The 25,212-nt window shown below is 37.3% G+C and overlaps 1 protein-coding gene across 3 annotated transcripts in view; it reads right to left on the minus strand.

Moving 5' to 3' along the window:
* Window positions 1-3,653: 3,653 nt before the first annotated feature.
* Window positions 3,654-25,212, minus strand: part of mettl8 (methyltransferase 8, methylcytidine) — a 35,334-nt gene continuing 13,775 nt past the window's right edge. For 2 of the 3 annotated variants that reach the window (XM_080199051.1, XM_080199050.1), the window contains 6 exons: window positions 23,804-23,853; window positions 17,447-17,507; window positions 16,881-17,023; window positions 9,939-10,045; window positions 6,207-6,272; window positions 3,654-3,985 (listed from right to left, as the gene is read on the minus strand). In XM_080199051.1, coding sequence (XP_080055177.1) covers window positions 3,834-3,985; window positions 6,207-6,272; window positions 9,939-10,045; window positions 16,881-17,023; window positions 17,447-17,507; window positions 23,804-23,853 — 579 coding nt within the window. In that variant the 3' untranslated portion in view covers window positions 3,654-3,833. The remainder of the gene's footprint in view (window positions 3,986-6,206; window positions 6,273-9,938; window positions 10,046-16,880; window positions 17,024-17,446; window positions 17,508-23,803; window positions 23,854-25,212) is intronic. The other variant, XM_080199052.1, reaches the window with a different exon arrangement.

Here is a 25,212-nt window from a genome sequence, read left to right on the forward strand (position 1 = left end):
ACTTTCTTAAAATCTGTTACATTTCTAACTGTTCCCAGGTCTGATGAAAAGTCATTCATCAGAAACATTCGCTGTTTCTCCCTCCACCGATGCTGTCTGACCTGTTGAGTATTTCTTACATTTCCTGTTTCATTGAGACAACCACTATGCTTCTGTATCTGATTGTATATAAAAATTGGATCACATGATAAAAAGACTTTGTGACTACATCACTTCAAAATATCGACCCTAGCATCTTCTTATTGCAGCAGCTAGTTGTCGTGGTGTCAAGCACTGTTCCTAATATCTCTTGATCACTCTTTATGTAAAGAAATATAAATCTATAGCAGCTCTTTCAGGAGCAATCCAAATTTAATTTCACTGCCTTACCTTCTCCCCGTAGCCCTGTATCTTTCTCTGCTTCTCTCTTCTTATTTATGCAATGGTTTTCTCTTCAATCCTTCCTAATGTTAAAAACATTCCACGATATAATAACATGCTGCATTAAGAAGTTTCACCTGAACTCTACTGGCATTTACTGCATCACTTTACTTCCATGCAGCATCTCTTTAATGATTTTACCTCTACTGCTTTATCTACCAGTCTATTCAATCTATTGATTGCTCTTTGTGTAAAGTCTTAAATGTATCTTTTACTAGTCTTGACCCTGTGTCACCTCCAATTGAAAGTAATATTCTAAATTTACCCTTCCCTTAGCTTTAAAAAAATGTGTAAGACAGCTTTTAGGATGGTTCCTATTTAGTCGTTTTTCATAAATTAGATCTTTTCTGCACAGCTTCAAGAATAACTCAAAGGCTTAGCAAAGGGTAAAATTACTCCAGTTGACTTTCCTGTTGGTTCATCAAGTTGTTTTAGTTGAGTCGTTGAGCCACATCGATGAAATGCACTCAGAATGATGCCCATCATTGTGTTTCTATCAAGCCAAGAAAAGACCAGTCTATATGAATAAAAATTGAAGATGGAATTATAATTATAGATGACACCTAAAACACATATTGGGTTAGTTAAAAAAATTCTCAAAAATATTTTATCAATTATTACAATTTGTCATCCTAAATTGTTAATGTTAGCACCTCTAATTTTTGGATGATAAAAATTCACTGTCTTAGACAAAGGCCGAGATTTTCCATTTCCATTTGCGGTGGGTGTCATGGCAAATGGGAGCGGAAAATCTTGTGAGATCACAAAAATCAGTTTTAAAATTGGTTTTATCTCATCGTAAAAACAGTTCGCAATCCACACCTCCTGCCAGTCATGGGTGGCATTTCCCACTCCCAAACATAAGGATCATCATTAACATGTAATTATAATTCCTGCTCACCGTCATCTTCTCCCTAAACTGGATCATGAGACCACATGGGTGTACAACTACGCTGACATGTTTCACAATGGTACAGAAGTAACGTGTACCTGGTGACCTGCACATTGCTCCTCCAGCCAAAGTTGTTTGCCTACTTCGTGTGGGCAAAACTCATGTGATTCAATTTCAGTTTCATGGGGGCGGCCTCCAAAGAAAGTCCCACCACGCCAGTGAGACGGTTTCACAGCAGCTGCAGGATTTGGGCTGGCCTGGTGAACGGGGAAAAATTATAACCCAGATAACCCTGCTTCCAGATGCAAAAACGTCCGGAAAGGTCAATTGCCAGATGACAGGGAACTCCCTGCCAATCCTGTGCATGTACACATGAAGATCATTCTGTGGATCTATAACAGACGCATATTGATGGAGTAAAATTCCTTTCGGTTAATGTCCTGGATGATCTATGGCTACCTTAATTATCAGATGTGTGCAATGGGTGATTGCACTCCTGAACCTATGGGGAGCCACACAGTATTTGCTCATTCATATTGGTGTTATTGATCTAATAACTGGCTCTGGCAAACAAGCCATCAGTCACCAGTCAAGTGTGTCGGTGAGATGCCCATGATAAGATCTTGCAGATGTCTCCAGCAGAGCCCTGAAAGAATCTAAAAGCAAAAATGTTAAGGCTGGTGGTGACTTTAGCAACCTGTGCCACTATTTATGCATAGCCACCAGATCCAGTTGGTAGTAGGTCTTGTTCCAGCAGTCTGCATTGACTAATACCACCTCGCACAACACCCTAAACCCTCTGCTGTTCCAACACATCCAGGAAGCTTATTCTCTGCTTGTTTACCCTGTGTTGTGGGTACAGCCTCCTGTAAGCTATACATTGTGTGCAGAGTTATAGTTTGTGACCAGCAGTGGATACAAACCCAAACTACAGTAGCCTTCAAGAACATACTGGATAAATACTTGAATGAGAACAATTGCAGGGACATGGGTGCAGACTTGGTAGACTTATTTGTATTTAGTCGATGATTCTATTGTTGGCATTTTCCCCTGGCATGGTTTCTGCCCCACATTTGCTGCAGCATACTTGAAGTGCTGTCACTGGCAAGTTCCAAGAAACCTGCAGAACCAAAGTTTAAATTCAAAATCCATCACAGTATCTCACTGAGAAATTATCTCATTCGGTTGCAAGCCACCTTTCCAGTGGAACTGCCCACGTTCAGCAATTCTTGGAAGTTGTAATAGTTGAAACCAACTTTGCAATGTGCTGTCAATTTAGCCAACTACTCCCAAACCTACATGTTTGGGCACATCAAAATCTAACCCAGTAAATCCACTGGGAGAGAGATCTAACTTTGCAAATGATACCAAATTGGAAGTAGCACAGAGCAGCTGATTCAGTTGTAGTAGTCAAAGAAAAATCTAAACCAAGTTTGCTATTAGGCAGAACTATAGAATTCAGGAGATAAATGTAACTTGGCATACTTTGGAAAGAAAAAGGGACATTGTTACTCAATATACAATGATAAAAAGGTGACTGTTCCTTGGTTTCAGATGATTGGGTTTTTAAAACAATGATTTGAGGGGCCATAAATTTATATCTAAATGGACTAGAAACCCAGTGTTATTTCAAGTTAAACCACAGCTGTAAATTAAGAAAACGCATGGAAAAACTAGTTAAAATAAGTCTCCACATAGTGATTAATGACTGAAGCAGCCTTCTTGAGTATGGTGAAAAGACAACATCTCATATCAGTCTAGACGCTTCCTTGTTGAGAATGCAGATCTCTACAGGACAAACGGCCATGGTCTCACTGACATTTTCCTTTGTGAGCTATGAATGCAACTTACAAAAAAAAATTTTGGTCACTAGCAGGTGTAACAAGAGGAAAAAGACAAGAGAGCTAAGAAATCATTTATTTTGTTGGAAGAAGCTGTAAGACTTCAAACTGGAGTGGACATGCAGGAGATTTTTCAAGCGACAATAACAAAAATAGTCTGTATTTAGATGCGTATGTAAAAAGGGTAGAGCTGCCTGCAAGTAAACATTTGTGGTGTTGTGTTCCACTGACAGGAACCTGGTGGACCACATAGACATTTTGACTGAATTTTGAGTGCTGATATACTGCTAAATGTGGCAGTAAATTCTCCCATAATGAACAGAGGGCTGTTAAACTCTTAACTCCTATAATGTTGCAAAAGTTATAATTTTATAAAAGGAATGTTGGTTACATCTCTTGATATTTGAGAGAATACATTCTGGCATGCAGCACCTTCGTGAACGGGCTTAAATATTTTTTCAATATGTAAAAAAGGCACAGGAATAAACAGCACAGACAAATATGTCAAATACAGTTTAATAGCACCTTCCAGATTCACTGTGGCACATATTATGTGCAGAGAAGAGAGAAAAAAATGCCAATATTTTAAAAGAGTACAAAATAAACTAACAGAAAAGTGAAACTTTTTCCACATGAAACAATATTGTTTAAAGGAATTCTGAAAATAAATATCTTCAGTCTTAAACATTTTTTAAAGAGGGTTTTTGGAATTTGCACTGCACCCAAATACGGTGCATCGCAATTCTCCTTTTGCGGTTAACTTGTAGTCGTCGATCCATTAAATTTTGAATTTCTTGCAATCCAGCTGAGATGAATATCTTTGCAATTTCTTCTGTTGAAGAAAAATTGATTCAAGTTGTTAGATACATGTAATTAGCTGCTTGGTTAATATAAAATTCAGGTGCCTTCACTTATTATTAAAATTGTGGACTGGACAAAATTATTGGAATGTTACTTTAATTGTACAAGATGAATGGCATATCAGATATTTGGTCAGAAAATATAGAACAGCAGAGAATGACTAAAAAGGTAATCAGAAGAAAGAAATTAGAGTGCAAGTGAAAGCTAGCTAGAAATGTAAAAACATATATTTTGTTTTGGTAGTTAAAAGGCAAAAATAAAGTGTGTTGGTCCTCTACAGAGTGACAATGGAGAGTTAATAGTTGATAATAACGAAATAGCAGAAGAAATTAAAACTTTTGCTTCTATTTTCACTATGGAAGATACAAAAAAAATTCCAGTAATAGCTGTAAAACAGGAGGTAAAAAGATGAGAGAAACTTGGTGAAATTACAATCACCAGGTTTGAGTCACTGAGCAAACTGACATAATGGTGAGCTGACAAGTCCCTGGAACCTGATGGACTTTGTTCTAGGGTCTTAAAATAGGTGGCTAATGAGATAATAGTACGTGCTTTGGAAAGATTCCAGAAAGGTTCTATCTGATTGAAAAGTGCAAATTTGACCTCTCTATTCAAGGAGAGCGAAAACATGAAACTATAGGCATTAGCTTGACACCAATCATGGGGAGGGCGTTAGAGTCATCATTGAGGTTATAGCTTGGCACTTAGAAAAACTCAAGGTAATTAGGAAGAATCAACATGGTCTTGTGAAAGGGAAATCATATTTAACCAACTTTTCTGGAGTGACATGCACTGTGGATAAAGAAGATGTTGTACTTGGATTTCCAGAAGATGAGGTGCCACATTAAGGATTGTTGTGGAAAATAAAAGCATGGATAGAAGATTGGCTGGCAGAAAACAGAGTATGTATAAATGGATCTTTTTCTGATTGACAGGATGTGACAAATGGAGTCTTGCAGGGGTCTATGCTGAAGGCTCAAATTTTTACAATTTCCATCAATGACTTGGATGAGGGGAGTGAAGATAAGGTAGCTACATTTACAGATGACACTAAGATAGATAGGAAAGTACAATGTAAAGAGGACACAAGATTGAAAATGGATATAGATAGGTTTAGTGAGTGGGCAAAAATCTGGCAGATGAAGTACAATGTGAGAAAATGCGAAGCTGAAGCTGTTCACTTCGGCAAGAAGAATAAAAAGGCAGAGCATTACTTAAAGGAAAAATGATTGCAGCATTCAGAGGCACAGAGGGATTTGGGTGTTTTTGTGAATGAGTCTTAAAAAGTTAGTATGCAGGTATAGCATTCTAAGAGATGTTTTGCTTCAGTTGTACGAGGCATTGGTGAGATCACATTTTGAATACTTCGTACAGTTTTGGTCTCCTTATTTAAGGAAGGCTGTAAATGTATTGAAGGCAGTTCAGAAGTTTATTAGATTATCTATGAATGGGTTGTCTTGTGAGGAAAGATTGGACAGACTAGGCATTTTTCCATTGGAGTTTAGAAGAGTGGTGACTTTATTCAAGTATATAAGATTTTGAATTGTCTTGACAACATGATGTATAAAGGATATTTCCTATGGTGGGTGAGTCCAGAACTAAGGAGCACTGTTTTAAAATTAGGGGTCACCCTTTTAGGATAGAGCTGAGGAAAACATAGGTTGTAATGAAATCCCCCTCATTCTTCTAAACTCCAGTGAATATGCACCCATTAACTCAGCCTCATTACAGGACAACCCCTTCATTTCAGATATCAATCTTACAAACTGTCACTGCATTGCTTCCAATGCAAACATATCTCCTCTCAAATGTGGAATACCAAAACTACATATAGCAACCCAGATGCAGTCCTGCCAAAACTCTATACAACTTTAGCAAGATTCCTCCCACATTCTAATCCCCAGAAACAGGAGACAGTGGGTGGGGAACTCATGCTTCCTATTAAGAACTGTTAAAACACTGTTTGCTCATGTTAACATTTCTCACAATAGACTAATTTAACTTTTAATGTAATATCAAGCAATATATATACATATATATATATATACACATACTTCATGAAAATGCTAAATTATTTGTGACCTATCATGTGTGGGTATTGCTAATCCCTTCACTCGGGGAGTACATGTTGTATTATATAACTCCCAATTGAGCATTCTCTTTGATTTAAGATTCTTTGTTAACGTTCATACCTTTTGTAAAGAAGTAAACACAAGTTCCATCTCCTCGAACATAAAAGTTTCCAAATAAGCAGCAACCTAACAACACAATTTAAATTTATACATGTTACACGATTGAACTTAAACTGAAAATACTTTGGATAGCCTCTGTACCTACATGTTTATTCTGCCACAACTAAATTGTAAATTTAAAATATTTCAGAACAAGCAACATTGTTCGCTCGGTATTCTTTAAAATCAGAGATTCCTGTTGGGTAAGATAAAGTTGAGAAAGTTTGACATGAATGTAAGGATTCCTTCCAGCATAATTTCAGATCAGGAATTCTCCACTGATGGCTCAATTGCAAAATACACCGATTTCCACATATAAATCATGAAGAACAAGGTATAGATCCTTAATTGGTGAAAAATTATAATCTTGGAGCATACTTCTGCAACTCACTTTTCACTCCTAGGCTAGGAAATTAAAAGGAAAATCAGCAAAACAGTTGTGTGCTACCCAATGATCTTTGCAGGGGGTGGGGACTCACTTAGGAATTGGATTCAACAATGCCACCTGTTGTAAATATCTCTAATTCATAGCTCATGTTAATATTTTAAAGATAATGTTTAGTGCTTTAAAATTAAAGTTTAACTGTAGAAATTAACATAATGAAGCTAAAGCAGCTTGGAGTCGATTCCACTTAAAAAGTTGGAACTATGTTGACTAAAAGGGTTGACAGCTAGAAAAGTAAGATCTTAAAACAGCAGATGGGCTTACTACAATGCTTGCAAAGTAGTACTACACAGTCCAAAAGATGTTTTGTTTTGCGAGTTAAAGTTAAATTAGCTTAAAAGTGTGAACTTTGAAAGGCTATGTCGTCATGGAGATGGGTGGAGTTAGGGAAGATCCTCTGGTTTCAATTTCTGTTTTGCAGCACTGGGAAATGGATATACCTAAAGGATACTGCTATCCACAGGCTCCAGGCAGTTAAGGCTCAGAAAAGCCCTGGGAACATTCAGTGCAACTGAGAGTCACAATTTGGATCTCGTATGGTTTGTAACACTCAGGAAAACCATTGGAGCCATTTCATGCAGTTTGGGCTTAGGAGGAGGGCTAGGGAAAGCATGCAGTGGAAGGTTGAGAGTTCCATGTTGAACGCAATTAGGGTTCAGAAAAGCCTCAACAGCCATTTATAGCTGGGTGAAGCCAGGAGACTGGAGTTCAGAGAAACCCATGGGCAATGCTAGGTTAGTGAAGCTAGAAGTATATGAAACATTTAAGTGAATGGGTAATTAGAGACAGAAGTACAGCTTTGTGAATCTTGTGGAATGCAGTTTCACGAGAGGAAACTAAATTATTGAGAGGTAAGGAATTTTGAGGCAGTCCAAGTCAGACAGTTTTTGAGGGAATTTGGAAGTGAAGCAGTAGCTCTGTAGCCAGCTCTCCCCCTTGTGTGGTTTAATGTGCAAGTGCACACTAGTTGTTCCGACTCATTATTTTAAGTTGTGCTGGGATAGCCAAGGGAGTTGCCGGGAGAACTACAATAAAAGAGCCCATACTAACGACAGAAAGGAAATCAGCCATGAATCTTGTGTAATCATTGTTTAGTCATTTTAGGAACTGCCTGCTGCAAAAGACCTTCACTATTCCGTGTAATTTTCTTACTCAATAATTATGGTTATTATAGAATGTGGAGCCAGTGTGGAAAACCAGGAGATTGAACAGAGTTGGGTTTTTACCAGATTGTTGTAATGATAGAAGTCAGCTTAATATACAGAACTTTATTTTTAACCATTTCTGGTTTGCCAATTTCAATACCACACAGAAAAAATATCTGATTTCTGAACCAACTCAAGTTAAAGACGGCAAGTCAGAAGAGATAAAACAGCGCTTTTTCAGAAAGAAGAATGGAGAGTAGTTTTTGTAAAAAGAGACAATTTACCAGCAAATACTGAATGCGAATGGTATTTCCAAATGTTTGCACAAAATTCTTAAGACATAATGCTGGCCAAAAGACAAACCTACTTTTGCTGCTTGCTGTGTCAACACAATGCTAATTCCAATCATTTCACCTGTTACAGCAATCTGAAAGGTGTCGTGTATTAATGATTTCTTTAGAACTCATGAAAACAGTCTTCAAGTCAGTGCAGTCAAGCATGTGTGCAAGAGGCAGTTTGTCATTCACGGTGTTAGATTTTATGACCTTTAAAAGACATTGCAAGCAAAGGACTCATTTTGGCAAAGTCAGTTACTATAAGGAAGCATGATAGAGGATGATCAGACAATGGGATTTAACGACTGATATGTCTTTCAAGAAGAAAGATGAAAAATTCAGACTTCATCTTCTGACATCTTCCAGCCTCGGGTGACTGTGTGGAATTCACACATTTTCCCCGTGTCTGCATGGGTTTCCTCCGGGTGCTACAGTTTCCTCCTGCAGTCCAAAGATATGCAGATTAAGTGGTTTGGTCATGGTAAATTATCCCGTGGTGTCAGAGGGACCAGCAGAGGTTCCCATTTCAAAGTTTTGAAGCCTTGTGTTGATTTTAAGTTCACTGTTTTATTGTCTGCAGAAAAATGTGTCCGTTTACAAGAAGCACAATCATTCGATATTTCACTTTGAATGACATGGTATGTGTCACAACTGACAGTATGATGGGTAGAATGAAAAAGTTGCTTTTCAAATACAGATGCAGGCATAACTTTTGTAATCCCTGAACCTCTGATATAAAAGTTCTGTATCTTGCTATTAAGGCAGCTGGTAGGAAAGTCTTCTCAGTGCAATTCTGAATCTAACTTTGGGACAGCATCAATGCTGTAACCAGGATGACCGCCATGGTACAAATGAAATAGCAGTTGGAACTTGCAACACAGGCACCCGTTTCAGTTTAGCTAAGCTTAGCAACAATTTTCAGACAATGGTGACATGATCTGAAAATTGTTGCTAGGCTTTGTGCAGCAGCAAGTTTTTACCTTGATGGTGACCTTCTTTCCAAAGACCTTTTACACTGCTGCAAAATAGGCAACTACAATTCAGACGTTGTAATTTATTTTTGATGGTTGTTAGTTTATTTACACAGTTAAAATTAAACTTTAAAAGTCTGTTGTTTCCAGGGTATGATGATTATTTTTTGTTGAAAGCAATGGTTGTGGTATTTTACTTACTGAATTTGTTACTATGTTGTGAAAAGACTGTAACAAGAGACAAGAATTTTGGAATTATTAAAGATGCTCTGACAATAGGATTGCTTGAAAGCAAAGATCTGATAGATAAATAATTTTCCTCACTCGTACTTAGTTTTGCTGTCTTTATGAGTATAAGCATGTATTGTGTGTGTTCAGTCAGTCTCTGAAACTAATCATTTTCGAATGTGCTGAATGATAATGCTGAAGCTGATCAAAGAGAAGTTATTCCAGTTCAGTAATTGAAAAAATGTTATTAGTAGTAATAAAAAATTTTTGACTCATTTTAGAGAATATTTGTTGTGCATTTTCTCCTTAAATTTTAATGAATCCCAAGAACAAAACCTTCCTTTGCATGACTGCAAATCGTGACTTCATTTCTAACCACAGAACATACAAGGTTGAATACCAAAATTCTGAGATCGTCCTAATAGAATTGCAGCCCAGCCAGTCATTACCCAGGAAGAGAGGAAAACAAAATAAAAAAAATGTTGTTGTAACTGTAACTAAAATGATGGACCTACAAGATTTCAAAAAGTGATATGATTTTTAAAGAAAATAAAAATTTAAGAGATTACCTTTCTTTAATCTCAGTTGAGTCATATCATATCTACCATAATCTCGAAATAATATCATCCCTCCAGGTTTGAGTAACTTGCTTAATCTATTTATGACCATCTGCAACCTAAAAACATGGAAATAAATCTTAGTTAAACAGGCATAAAATAAGTGATTGATAATTTCACTAAAATGAAAAGACATTTGTAATTAAAACATTAATACCAGTTGATATCAAAAACTGCCACTTGTATGATATTTAAAGGATGCAGTTACCCAAATGATTGCTGTGAATGTTTTTCATTTTAGCAAATTATGCTCATGCCTGCTGAAATGGAACTGTTAGAATCAGAATCTGCTGTTAGCTTTCGAGTGCTTTTGGAGGGGAACAAGCATTGACCTGAAACACAAACTCTATTTCTCTCTCCACAAATGCTACCAGACTTGCTCAGTATTTCCATTTTTGAACAAAAACAGTCCACTTTTTAAACTGACATTAATCCTGTATTCATGCATACCACATTGACCATCAAGAAAAAAACAAAATCGCAAAAACAATACAATGAGGCACGAAGTTATCAACTCGCCATGCCCGGCATGGCGAGCTGAGAAAATAGCGCGTGATGTTAAAAATCAGTTTGCTATCTTCCTGGTCCCTTTTTCATGGTGAGGACTGCTTTGCGCCAAAACAAAGCTTATTCATATGAATTTGATTGGATTTCAATATCATTAGCAAGCTCGGCATGCAATCATTCCCTCTCCCAAATCCTTCCCACCTCCCTGGCATGATGTCACGCCGACGCAAATCACTGCTGCTCAGGCACAGCAGTACAGAGAGAGCTAGGAGGTGAGTTCCACTGAGCACCAACCTCTGCGGTGTGGGGGAGGGGTGGGATGTCATCTGCTGCCATGGTGTGGGGTGAGGTGGGGGGGCTTGCATTGGTGCAGGTGTTTGGGAGGCATGCTCCAGTATGGGAGTTCTCATGTTAGGGATCGTCACTACACACATTCCCCAGTGAATGACCCCAAGGGGTTGCATATGAAGTCAAGTCCCAACCCCACTGATGTTGCTAATGGTTATCCTGTCACCTGTCTGCTGGACAGGCTCTGTGACTGACTGCTGACATCCAATTGCAGACCTCACTAACAGTAATAAAAAAAAAATCATGTCTCGCAGCTGTCGCCCCAGTCAAGGGAGTCGGCAAGTGTGTCCTCAACGGTATCCAGTAATCGTCCCAACTCTCCCTCCATAAATCATGGAGTTGCCCTCTGAGGTGCCATCTTCCTGGTGTGACTGACTGAGTGCATCTTTAGTGATTAAATGCAGCTCCCCCTACTTAACAGTGCACAGCTGCGGCCATTTTGAACAAGTCATGCACCTGGAACTTCTGTGACTGTGTGATTTGCATGGAGGCTCCTTCATTGCACTAAGTGCAAAAGATTGTGATGCAGAGCAAACCCAAGAGACTGGCATGGAGCAGTCTTGTTTTCTCGCTGTTATATTACTTAGATATTTTTGGGGAAAATTCCACCCAACATATTAAGTCAGCCCTAGAACTATAAGATGATGCAAATGTTCCTTCAGTACAGTTTAATTACAACACCCAGAAAAGAATCAAAACAAATATCAAAGCACAAATGACACATGGCTACCTACACTGGTGTCATTCAGACACCAAAGAAGGATTTTTGAAAATGGTGCTATTTCATTTCTTTATTCAGAATTAAACTTGGTAACACTGGTTATTATCAAGTTTAAACTTATGCTTTGTCCTATTTTCATCTGATTTGCCTGAATGACTATCTGTGAAATGAAGAGGCGGACAAAACAGAAGGAGAAGGTTAATGCAAAGTGCTCAGTGGGTAAAGAGGCCATGTCAAGATGGATCAAGATCAATCTCAAATATTCATTCCATACCTAGATTAAAGTCTATATCTACATCTATTTATACTAATGCAGATCTACTGTAGCATTTTCATAGTGTGTTGCAGAATATGAGAGTTTTAGGATTTAATGTACATTATCAGTACTACTGATTTAAAGTGACTTAGTAAATAGAAATTTTATTACAGGATTATGAGCACTTGGAGTTGCATGTTAAGGAGCAACGAGGGGTTGATATTGAGAAAAAGGGCAGCATGGGGAAAAGAAGTGCATCGATTGCTATGAGTAATTTTTGCAATCTTAGATCATTGGATGGATGCAGAAGTCTGAATGAACGGGATAGAGTTCTTTAAATTGCCAATGGTACATCAGTAATATCACTACAATTACAATAAGATCATCAAATAACTAAATCAAAGCTCCAGAACTTTTCCATATGTATAAATGTAAAACATGTTGATGGATTATTCATCCATAAAATTATTATTTCTTGGCCGTGGTTTCTTTCTACAATAGCAAGGAATCATGTTGGGTATTAATTTTTAACCTGGTGCCAACAGCAATAGCAGTTACAAGATGGAATAAAACACCCAAATGCATGTTGCAATTAATAGAATCAGAAATGACACAATCCTATTTTGAGGTTCAAATAACAATGATAAATTTTACAAGGCTCTCACTCACAAGTTATAACCCTCAATATGGTTTACAATCATATTTCCAGGAATTCAAATTATGATGCTTTTATTATAAGCTCCCATAATTCTGCACTGAACTACAGAATAAATGATCTAATTTTATTGTCTCTTTTCTATCATATCCTTCTGTAGTGACCACAGACATCATGCCACTACCTTGTGTTGAAACTGTGCATTGTGAGAAAAATGGTGGCATTATTTTGAAGATGACTGCACTTTTATGGAATTATTTGCAGGGCAATTTGGTAATATTTTATATGGTGCATCATTTCCTTGAAATTCTATGCAGTAATTGCATCTTTAAAGCCCTTTTCAGCTGTTAAGACTACTTAAGGGTTAAACATGCAAATTTTGACCTTTGCACTGCAGTAGATAACTTTTACATGGAATGATATGCCAGATTTCACAACATGTTTCCACATAGAAGCAGCGGGACACATTTGAGGAGTAAAGCTAACCCTAACTCACCAGTGGAGAAAAGAACCATGGAAATACATGGCTATCATCAGGAATCCAGTTTCTACCACTCAACACACTTGCTGAAAAGTGCCAAAAAAGTAGATGAAGACCAAACATAGGTAGTCTTAGCCAAGGACAATGCCCTACAATGATCTTGTAGTAAAATTAATTTTGGCTAGGTTGTCTGAACCAGATTTTTGTTAACTTACGGTATTGTTATACTAGATCCAACACTTTTCCAACAATTAAGCAGCAGTCTGGTATTAGTTCCAACAACAGTGGGTTGATGGTGATAACTAGCTGTTTTGAAAGAGGATTATCATATACAATTCCAAACACTGCTCCATTGCAAGATGACTTTTTGCGGTACCTGAAGCTGCCTTCCCTTTGCACACCAGGAGGCTTGCCTAAGGTCCACCTTGTAATTGCTATTGCTGCTGGCACCAGGCTAAAAATACAAAACATAGTCTCTTACACATAGGCAAAAAAGGCAGGCATTCACCTCAAGACAGTAACTGAGATTAACAGCTGGTGGACTGAACTTCCATCTTAGTGACTTAAGAGGGGGCAGAGAGAGCTGATAAATTAATTCTGTTTCTCTTTTTCAGAATCAGACATGTGAAGTTGTACGTGTTTTAAAAGTCAGGTTCAGGTTTTCTTCAGAAGGTTAGCTGAAGAAGGTTTTTTGAAGAGATAACAGGTTGCATCTACTTTTTTTCTAAACTGAGGTGTGCAGGAAAATCAATTGTTCTGCCTATAAAATCTGCATAGTGTTCATTCATGTACTGTACGAGATTACAAATCAAGAACAAAAATGACAGGAAAATACTGTCTGATCCATAAAGCATATCCCACAGTTTCATCAAGATTAAACAATTCTCTATCCCCCATTAGCCATATAATCTCCAGGGCAAGCTTAAATCCCATTGTCAATTAAGGGAAATAAATTTGGAAAATTCCTCTCTGACCCACATGCAACTGAAACTACTTCAGGAAGTTATAGTTATATTGCCTGGTATTTCACTAACTATAAGATCTGACTTCCGCCCCAAATGGCTTAGGTCTCTTAAAGATAAGCAGTGAGTCAGCAATCTCTGCATAAGCTGACAATGTGGTCCATAGGTTTATTATCTAAGAAGAACTGCCGAATGTCTAACCCAACCCTGCCCTTGCATAAAACTTATATGTGTAACCCCTGGTCTTCCCCAATCTATCAAACGGGAATAATACGCAACTAAAAGCTAAATGGGCGGTACAGTGGTGCTGTTGCCTCACAGTGTCACGGACCCAGATTCGATTCTGGCTGAGATAACTATCTGTGTGGAGTTGCACGTTCTCCCTGCATGTGCGTGGGCTTCTTCCAGATGCTCCAGCTTCCTCCCACAGTCCAAAAGATGTGTGGGCTAGGTTGATTGGCAATGCTCACTTTGTCCCTTAGTGTCAGGGAGATTAGCAGGGTTAATATTGTGGGGTTACAGAGATAAGGCCCGGGTGGGATTGCTGTTGGTGCAGTCTTGATGGGCCGGATGGCCTCTTTCTGCATTGTAGGAATTCCATGAATTTAGTGTTTTAAGTATTTTATGTATCGTTATCAAATCACCCTGAAATCACACATTTTGTAAGTGAACAGACACAGCTATTTTAAGCCCAAATAATTAAGGTGGTTTAAGCTTAGAATTATTCTTGTGGACCTCTTCTGAACCTTTCCAAGTCTTTATATCATACATCATATGAAGGGACCAAAAGCAAAGTAGAAAAGAAATGCAATCAGAATTTCCCGGTTAATGATCAATATTTTAAATTTTAGGATAGTGATGCTTTTCACATGGCTTGTACAATAATTACTGAACATAGGCAGAAAGTGTGGTCAATCTTATAGCTTAATGGGTAAAACCGCATGTGCGCTTCGAACAGCAGTCTCTTTTTGTATATACATGTTAGAAGAAGGGGAGCCGAAGTCAGGGCTGTTCTGCAAGCAAGGGCTGAGATTGCATCCAATCTCACTAACTGAGGGCACTATCATATCAACCAGAGACACTATGGATAACTTGGACAGTGACTGACAAAGTGGATTACAGGATGATGCACAAAGTAGAAGATAAAGAAGGGGAAAGATGGAGTTGAAGAAAGCAACCACTCTAAAGGAACATGTTGCTACTAAGGAAAGGCTTCAGCAGCTTCTCTTCAGCCACCCATTATTTAGCATAACAAAAGACAGAGCAAAGCACTTAATAAAAAAGGGAAAGAACCTTAATATGCTTTTTCATAGCCATTTATATTCAAAATCTTTCATAATTTACTAACTCCAATATGGAATTTCTGGAGAGGCAACAAGAACACAAAAAAGAATAAACATTACTTCCCAAAAAGCAAATTGGTCAGCACCAACACCATGCATAATTCAAAACACCAAAATATTTAATCAATACCTTTTCATTGCTACTGTTAGAACTGTCACAGTATACTTTCTTTTTGTTTTGAGAACATAAAAATACTTAGATGGTAGCATAAAGTTTTGGTTTACAGAATGGAGTTAAGGCTGAATAAAAATGCATTGTAATTTGTTCCATTTATTGTCATTACTTTTTTTTCCCCTCAAGATCAGTATTACTTTTAATAGACTTCTGTTCACTTTTATAAATTTAACAGCTCCATTTTCTGGTCTTTTTTAAAATCACAATTAAAATGTGTGTTGAGTTTGCATGCACCAATAAATGAGTACCATAAAACTCTTAAGTACTTTTGTAAAAAGGATACACTCATTTTTTTTTAAACAATATGTCTTGAGAAATGCATCAAAATCAGGTTGAAATATGAATAATGAAAGGTCACATTTGCTGTTTCTTTCTGGCTGCTTAAATGAAAATGGCAATCAGAAACAACCAGTAAGTGCAAAGCCAGTAAAACGCAGAAATTGAGCATAAATAGTAAAACTGTTAGTTTCTTGCTGAAGTATGTTTACAAACCAGAAGGGGCCTATAGCAGACAAAGACTTTGTAAATATGGCAGAAGATTTTCTGGGTGCGATAACTGCTTTCTTAAATTTTTCTTTCACCTGCTCATTGCTACCAGCATGAGCAATATCTCTACAATGACCAGATAAAAACAATCCTTTAAATGAAAGAGGCATGGGTGTTACTGGGATCCAACCACGTGATGTGAAAAAAATCACTGATTAATTTGAAATTCAATTGCACCTTTAGATAGATACCATACTCAAAAGCACAGAAGTGAATTCTGTGTAAATTTAATGTCAGGAATGACATTTAAATTAGATTGATTACTAAGGTTTTCAATTTTAAAAGCCATTTCTTAGCACCTTTAATTGACCTTCGTGATCTCATTGATTTTATTATATTGATAAAAGTATTATTTATTATACATCTGTATTTGATTTCTGGTTATAGAAAAAGATAAATACTGCAGTTTTACTATGGTTGGGCACACAGTATGACCTGCAGATTTCCTCAAGAATCTAAAGAGAGTGATGCATAAAAATAGCACTCAGATTTATTATGCTAAAGGTGGTTTTGGTAATTTATAGTTTAATTTTAAATCTACTAAAATAGCGTCCAATGCCAAAGCTTTGTTCTCACTCTGGCTTTTGTCCAAGTCACATAATGATTATCTCAATTGTTGTCACAAGTCATGCTATATAGCACACACCAAAACCATTACATTTTCATATTTTGCTGAAAGAATATTTTAAAAATACCTTTATGGGTTCTGTACCAGGTTGCAAAGAAATGTGTAAATGTATGATACATGAGAATTCATTTGAACCAAATGGTTGTTGCAGAATGAAATTAGCTTCTAAAAAGAGTGATGTAGCATATAGGTTCCTGTCGAGTTCTGAATGAAATAAACCTAGATGATAAATGAGCACAGGATGTTTGTCATGGCCCTTCACCTTTACCTACCTCTCTGGGTGAATAGAAGAAAGCACAAATACAAGAAGAATGACATCAATACTTCCATCTGGAAACGGGTAGGTGGCGCTTGCTTCATCACACAGATCATGAACAAAGGCATAGCACTGGGATGTATTGTATGAAGGGTGAGACTGCAAAGTAATGAACAATAAGACAAATAAAGGAATATGGTTACACAGCTAATTAGTGAGATTTCAATATTTCTTATTTATCAGTCGGTATTTCATTACCACAATGCAGATACTGCAATTAGAATTCAAAGGAACATACAAAAGACAAAATCTTTTTTGCATTGTACGATTCCAAACATACGAATTAATTTTGTCTGTTTCTCATTTGTTTACACTTTTCTGATTTTCCCCTTTTAAAAATCAATATAAAGCATAGATTTACTTAATTAAAAAAAATTCAGCTATAACCATGATCAAAGTAATGTTCCAGTGTAAAATTCCAATATATTTGAATAGCTACAATTATTGTCGTTATGCAAAAGCAAAATAGAAAATTAAAGCAATTTAGGTGGAAGGAAATGAAAAACAAAATCAGATGTGTACCTTCACCAGCTCCACTGCACGTGCTGAGAAGTCACAGCAATAAAGGAATGCATTGGGATTTCTGCAATGAATAGAGAACAATATTAAATCTTTTCATTTTCTTGAGCATCATCTACAGTTTTCATCTAAACGCTGAAAAATCTCATCACAAAGAATTAAGGCGTACTTATTAAACCAACAAACATCTAAAGAAAATGCTAAGTGTATTTTGAAAAGGTATAAAATTCAGATCACTATGAAGTTAGCTTATATCCACAATTGCCTACATCTCATCAACAGAGATACCAAGTTGAGGTCACGGAAGAAATGTTAGTCTGGATCATTTATAGTGGTTCACCATTCAGCAACATAAGTAAAGACCTGGGAAATAGGTTATCGCCTGTCCTCTGAACAGAGGCTGAAGGTTATCTGAAAGAAATCAGCAAGAAAGTAAAAGAACTATAATAATTTACAGATTGGCTGATGAAGTACTAGAATGTGATGGAGGAGGAGTAACATTTCTGCTGGTGGGAGAGTTCTAACATATTTACTCAGTCTGCCCTATTAATCCCTTATCTAAATTCCCTGATGTAATGTTCACACCTCTTTCAAAATATCTGCCCTGATTTACTCCATTAAATCAGATAGATGCAGTGACAAGTATGCACAAAGGAGGAAGCTTGGTTTATTCTTCTAAATTTGAAGGTGCGACTTCATTGCATATGTCTAGTGTTCAAAAAATAAACCACACAACATATTTTGTTAAAGTGAGGCGTCCCCAACTGTTCTTGCTGAACATGGAGCAGACTTCATGGTGAATGAAATTCAATATTTAGTAAAACCACTTCTGTCTAGTGGTAAGTATTTAACAAAATGTAACATATGGGCGTTTAAAAATTATAAATCTCTTATGATTTAGGCCATAGCCTTTTTCCCTCTTCTAGTAAATGTCAACCATGGAAAAACGAAAAATGTGCATGCATTAAACACAAAATAACGTTACTGTCTTTTCAGAAACTCTGCTGTAAAAAGTCAATTCTCCCATAGTATAGCACAAACCAGAGAAACAATGGATGCAATAGAACAGACAGTATATTGATATTTTCTCTGAGTACCTAGTCCTATCTCTAGGCCCTGATACTCTAAATCTTCCATTTCAGTATTGCTGCCACACTCCTTAAAAAATGCAGTTCATATTTTAAAAATTGCAACAAGAACTAATAAGGTTGTGCAACCTAGAGTTGGATCAATATGCTGTATCATGGACTGGGAAAATGCAGGTTGAAGCCCATGTTTTCACAGAGGGGGAATCTCCTATACTGCAAAGCATTTTGTCAAAGGGAGGAAGTAAAAATTCAGAAAGTAAAGCCTTTTCCTGCGTTCAAACACACCCACTGGCTTCTAGTCAGTTGCTAAGGCATTATCTGCCGTAGCATAGTGCTTAATGTATGAAAGTAAAATACAAAATTCAAAAATTAAAATACATTCAAAATATACAAGCATGTTTTGTTTCTCATATTTTCTCCCAAGAAATTCTTGTGGAAGCAGACTTTACTGTATATCTGAACATAATGAGGATTAGCAACTACAAAAATTCATATGCCTCCCTTTTCGGTCTTTTCTTCAACACTCATCTCCTTTCTTATTCTCTGCACCTCACTGTCAGATAGCAACTCACACTGATTAGATATATTTTATGTATGCAGCACCAAATGGCACAGGCTTGTTAAAGTGTAATAAAAATTCAGTGTAGGGGACAACTAGCATTTGCGTCTGTCTTTTATATATGCACATGTATATAGGTGTATTTTATTCTGTGCATCAGAGGAATGGAATGTTAGTTGGTTAATTTTGTAACATAATAAATTTAGAGACAAATCAGGGACATTTTTGGTTATACTTACATGTTTAATGAAATTTTTTATACATTTCATTATTTGATAGGAAATGAGGATTTCAACTCTAACCTGTGAAATATGCTTTCCCCTTACTTTTTTGCAGGATTAAAAATGTATTTTTCATGTTTTATCTTATTTCAAAGAGACAGCAAACTTGAAGGAACATTGAAGCAATTGTGACATGAGTCAAGTGGCAGAAGCTGAAATGCAGCATAAAGCGTCACATAATGAGATTGCAAACAAAGTTGAGGTCCATGGAGTAAAAGGTATGAGAAATTATGGATATGTAGCTGGCTGACTTACAGGAAACAAGAGGATGAAGGTGAACAGTTGTTTTTCAGACTGCAGCAATGTACATAAAGGTTCCAAATGGTTGGTACCACAACCACTGATTTTCTTGATATATATTAATGACCTAAATTTCGGTGTAAAGGGCACAATTTTAAATTTTGCAGTTAAGTCAAAATTTGGAAGTACAGTCAATTGTGGGGAGGGTAGTGATAGCCTTTATAATGATATGGACAAGGTGGTAGAATGAGTGGACAAATGGCAGATGGAATTTAACACAGAGAATTGATAAATTTTTGAAGGAAGAGCAAAGAGAGATAACATATAATAAAGGATACAATTTTAAAAGGAGCAGAGAGATCTAGATTAATATGTGCAGTAATCATCAAAGGTCGCAGGGCAAATTGAGAAAATGGTTAAAATGGCATATGGAATTCCGGGCTTTATAGAGGCACAACAGCAAGGAAGTTATGATGAACCAATATAAAGCACTGGTTCAGCCATAACAGGCATATTGTATTCAATTCTGGACACTATACTTTAGAAAGGATGCAAAGACTTTAGGGCAGGTGCAGAAAAGCTTTTCAAGAGTAGTTCCAGGGATGAAGGACATTAGTTACATAGATAAATGAAAACACGTTGTTGCTCTCCTTGGAGAATGTTGAGAGGTGACTTGATAGAGGTATTCAAAATCATGAAGGGTTCAGAGAGAGTAATTAGAGAAACTGATTCCAGTAGTACAAGAACCAAGAAGCAAAGGACACCAATTTAGGTAGCTCACAAAAGAAGTAACAGCAACGTAAGGAAAAGCTTTCATTGTGCAGCGAGAGGTTAGGATCTGAAATGCACTGACTGAATGTGGTGGAGGTAGACTCAAGTGTGATTTTCAAAAGGGAATTGGATAAGCACCTGAAGAGAACAAGAATGCTGGGCTATGGGGAAATGGGACTAACAGAGTTGCTCTTGCTGTGAGCTGGCATGGACACAAAAGGCCAAATGATCTCCTTCCATACCATAACCATTGTGTGATTCTATGAAATTTGGAGCCTGGTAACTGTGGGCACCATGCAGTGACTTCACATTTTATTGATTATAAATTTGAAATGTGGCAGTTTGAGGATTGGTTAGAAAACAATGGGTTGGTAAGTTTGCTGACGACACGAAGGTTGGTGGTGTTGTAGATAGTTTGGAGGGATGTCAGAAGTTGCAGCGTGACATAGATAGGATGCAAGGCTGGGCGGAGAAGTGGCAGATGGACTTCAACCCGGATAAATGTGTAGTGGTCCATTCTGGCAGGTCAAATGGGATGAAGGAGTATAATATCAAGGGTAAGACTCTTAGCAGTGTAGAGGATCAGGAGGACCTTGGGATCTGGGTCCATACGACTCTTAAATCGGCCTCGCAGGTAGAGGATGTGGTTAAGAAGGCGTATGGTGTACTGGCCTTCATCAATCGAGGGATTGAGTTTAGGAGTTGGAAGATAATGCTGCAGCTTTATAAGACCCTAGACAAACCTCTTTTGGAGTACTTGCTCAGTTCTGGTTGCCTCATTACAGGAAGGATATGGAAGCTATTGAAAGGGTGCAGAGGAGATTTACAAGGATGTTGCCTGGATTGGGTGGCATGCCTTATGAGGATAGGTTGAGGGAGCTCGGTCTTTTTTCCTTAGAGAGACGAAGGATGAGAGGTGACCTGATAGAAGTGTATAAGATGTTGAGATGTATAGATCGGGTGGATTCTCAGAGGCTTTTTCCAAGGGCTGGAATGGTTGCTACGAGAGGGCACAGGTTCAAGGTGCTGGGGAGTAGGTACAGAGGAGATATCAGGGGTAAGTTTTTCACTCAGAGGGGGTGGGTGAGTGGAATCGGCTGCCGTCGGTGGTGGTGGATGCAAATTCTTTAGGGTCTTTGAAGAGACTTCTGGATGAGTACATGGGACTTAATAAAATTGAGGGTTATAGGTAAGCCTAGTAGGTATGGATATCATCGGTGCAACTTGTGGGTTGAAGGGCCTGTTTGTGCTGTAGTTTTTCTATGTTCCATGTTCGATGTTCTAAAACAAAAAAGAGTATAGGCATAAATGGGCCATTTTCAGGATGGCACAGTGTAACAAGTGAGTGCCACAGGGATCAGTGCTGGGGCCTCAACTGTGTACAATCAATATCAATGCCTTGGATGACAAGACCAAATGTATTGTTCTTAAATTTGCTGATGACACAAAGATACATTAGAAACTAAGTTGTGAGGAGGACATAAGGAATCTGTAAAGGAATGCAGATAGATTAAGTGAGTGGACAATAATCTGGCAGATGGGAATATAATGTCGGAAAACACAAACTTGTCCACTTTGGCAGGAAGAATAGAAAAGCAGTAAAAGTTTAAATGTGGAGAAATTGCAGAACTCTGAGGTACAGAGGGATCTGGGATCCTGGCACATGAATCACAATATGTTAATATGCAGGACAACAAGTGATTAGTAAGGCAAATGGAATTGCTTTTTTTTATTGCAAAGGGAATGGAACATAAAAGTCGGGAGGTTTTGCAAAGTTTTACAGGATGCTGGCAAGACCACATTTTATGTACAGTTTTGGTCTCCTTATTTAAGGAAGGACATAAGAAGTAATTCACAGAAGGTCCATGACTGATTCCTTTGATGAGGGGAAAACGCTGGACAGGTTGGGCCAATATCCATTGGAGTTTAGAAGAATGAGAGGTGATTTTATTGAAACATGTAGGATCCTGAGGGGACTTAATATCCACATCCCACGAAAGGATATTTAGTGTGTCCATTTAAGACAGAGATGAGGAAAAATTTTTTCCCCTCACAGAGGATTGCAAGTCTGTGGAACTCTTCCCCAGAGAGGGAAAGAAGCAGGATCATTGAATATCTTTAATGCAGAGTAAAATTCTTGATTAACAGGATATCAGGGGTAGGCAAAAAAGTGGAGTTGATTTTATTGAATGGCATGAGCGGGCTCAAGGAGCCAAATGACCTAATCCTTGCACCCAATTCGTGTGCATATACTTCTTCTTGCATCAGTAATATATATTGAGTTCCATGGTGCTCAAATTTCCTGGGTTGTCTGTTATCTGCTATTCAGAGATTAGGTTTTGTCCAACAACAACAGCACAGAGGACAAATATTAACAATATAGAGTTCAAACAAATAAATCCAGTGGAACCAGAAAAGGCAGCCAACATTGTGGATCATAAAGCAAAATAATACAATCTTTGGAAAACAGAAATTCTGGAAACAGTCAGCAGAATCTGAGGAGAGAACAGATCAAGTTAATCTTTTATCAGCCATGATTCAGGTGTGAGCCCTTGGCCACACCTTTCATGCAACAGCAGAATCTACATTTGAATGGAACAATTTTCAGTCACGGGAAAGTAGTAGACAAATTAGAGCAAGACATCAGTGGACTACATTCCCTATATTTTTCTAACTGAACTCTTTTTATACTCATCCTTTGTTTTTGCCTTCAAATCATTTTTCTAACCACGTAATCACATTCCTCTTAATTCCATGTACCATTACTTCTGCCATAAGTTTCTTATGAGGTACCTTACGAACTCCATTTTCAATTTCATAGAAACACTGCATTTTTAGATTTTTTTAAGGAATTTTTTAGATTAGACAAGCCCTGCTGTTTAGAAATTCAAACTTACATTTCTTCAATTGTTGAGTAATTTTATCCCATATAATGGACTTTAGCAGTTTACCAACAACTGGAGAAAGACCCTAACTTTGTCAATAAATAGCTGGTTTATCCCCATTTCTTCTTTTCAGGAGAAAGGTGGGAGGCAAAGATCATATTTGCCATCCCCAAGCTCTCAGGCAACATTTTCTGTTATTGTTCCAGATCAAACCATGGAATTAACAGTGCCAGATTGTCTTTTGATGAGATCAGGAATTAAGGAAAACTAGCTCAAGTGGGTCCATTCCAAATCATTTAATTGTATTTAATAAATGCTCCAGTGAGAATTGGAAGAGTGAATTGCAATACTGATTTTGTTCCTTGTATATACAATATGGAGATAAATATTTTCATACACGAAATCATATCTATTCATTAAGTGAGCTAATATTTGAGTATCGGTCAATACAATACTTTGCAATGGGTTAATGTTCTATTTAAATAAAATTGTATTTAATTCTACGATGTTAGTTTTAATGCCTATGTTTTACTTACCGAATTTCATCCAGGATGGGAAAAACACTATTCCCAGCACCACATCCAACCTAATGATATCAAAATGAAGCACAATTATCTGTGTTACTAAAGTAAGGTACATCTGTATGAATCTAAAAATAAATTTCAAACAAGATTTTGGGCAGACATTGCCTGAACTCTACAGGCTTGGGATTCAATTCTCGGTTTATGCTTTGGAAGCTTAAATCAGTCAGGGTGGCAGGAGATACAGCATTAACTTCAGCACCTTTTAGCTAAGCAAGAGAAAAGACTGGCTAGAAACACCACTTACGAATTCTACGTATGTGCAGTTCCGTACATTATAAATGTTCCAGTGACCTCTGTTGGAAAGGGTTTGTGTGGAAGCTAGGTGAGGACAAGAATGGTTCTCTACTGGTACATTGATATGAGGAATAAATGAACAAACAAAGCACTGGAGGGCTGCTGACACAGACAGAATCATAAGTCAGACCATTAGTACAGCAGGAAAGAAAAGGTCAAGCATTAATTCTAAAATGTGTGGGCAAACTTTTTACTTATGAGGCCAAAGATCAATTGATAAGGTCATAGTTAAAATTGTTTAAATGAAAGTTTAAATAGAAAACGAAGAAATGATCCATTCACATACAGTATAAAAATTATAGCCTGAGAGCCTGTATAAATTTACAGAGTTGCATGCTATACTTGTGCACCTTATGGGAAGGTGGTGGTGGCACAGTGATAATGTCACTGGAGAGGAGTAATCCAGAAGCCCAGACTAATGTTCTGCCGACGTGTTCAAATCCTACTGTGGCAGTAGCTTGTGAAATTTAAATTCAACTAAGAAAAAATTATGGAATTGAACGTTAGTCTCAGTAATGTTGACCACGAAACTATCATTCATTGTGCTAGAAACCCATATGGTTCACAAATGTCCTTTCGGAAAGGAAATCTGCTGGCTTTACCTGACCAAGTGACTCCAGACCCACAGCAATGTTTTTGTTTCTGCCCTCTGAAACAGCCACTCAGGGACAGGCAACAAATGTTGGCCTTGCCAGTGACACCCACAGCCCATGAAAAAGCTTTTTAAAAACTGAAGCTATCAGACTGTAACTTAATACAATATAATAATTTCATGAAAGAGGCGCAATTGTGCATGACTTGGACTTTTGTTTTAAAATATATCTTAATCATCCTGAAAATATAACCATGGAACAAACCAACAAATATGAATGCTTATTCCTTCAACATATTGTAAAGAATGTGAATTGTCAAGTCAAACATATACCACAATATGCTGTAAATATTAATGTTTATCGTATTTGATAAAAACTATTTTCCAACTCTCCATTAAAACTGAAGTACAGGAATTGCTGACTGTTAGTCTTGCTCAATAGTGAAACTCTAAAACATTAGTCCTTCTTGTTGAT

This window comes from Carcharhinus amblyrhynchos, chromosome 11 (assembly GCF_965287045.1).
Source record: "Carcharhinus amblyrhynchos chromosome 11, sCarAmb.v2.hapA, whole genome shotgun sequence".
In the NCBI taxonomy this organism is placed as follows: Eukaryota; Metazoa; Chordata; class Chondrichthyes; order Carcharhiniformes; family Carcharhinidae; genus Carcharhinus; species Carcharhinus amblyrhynchos.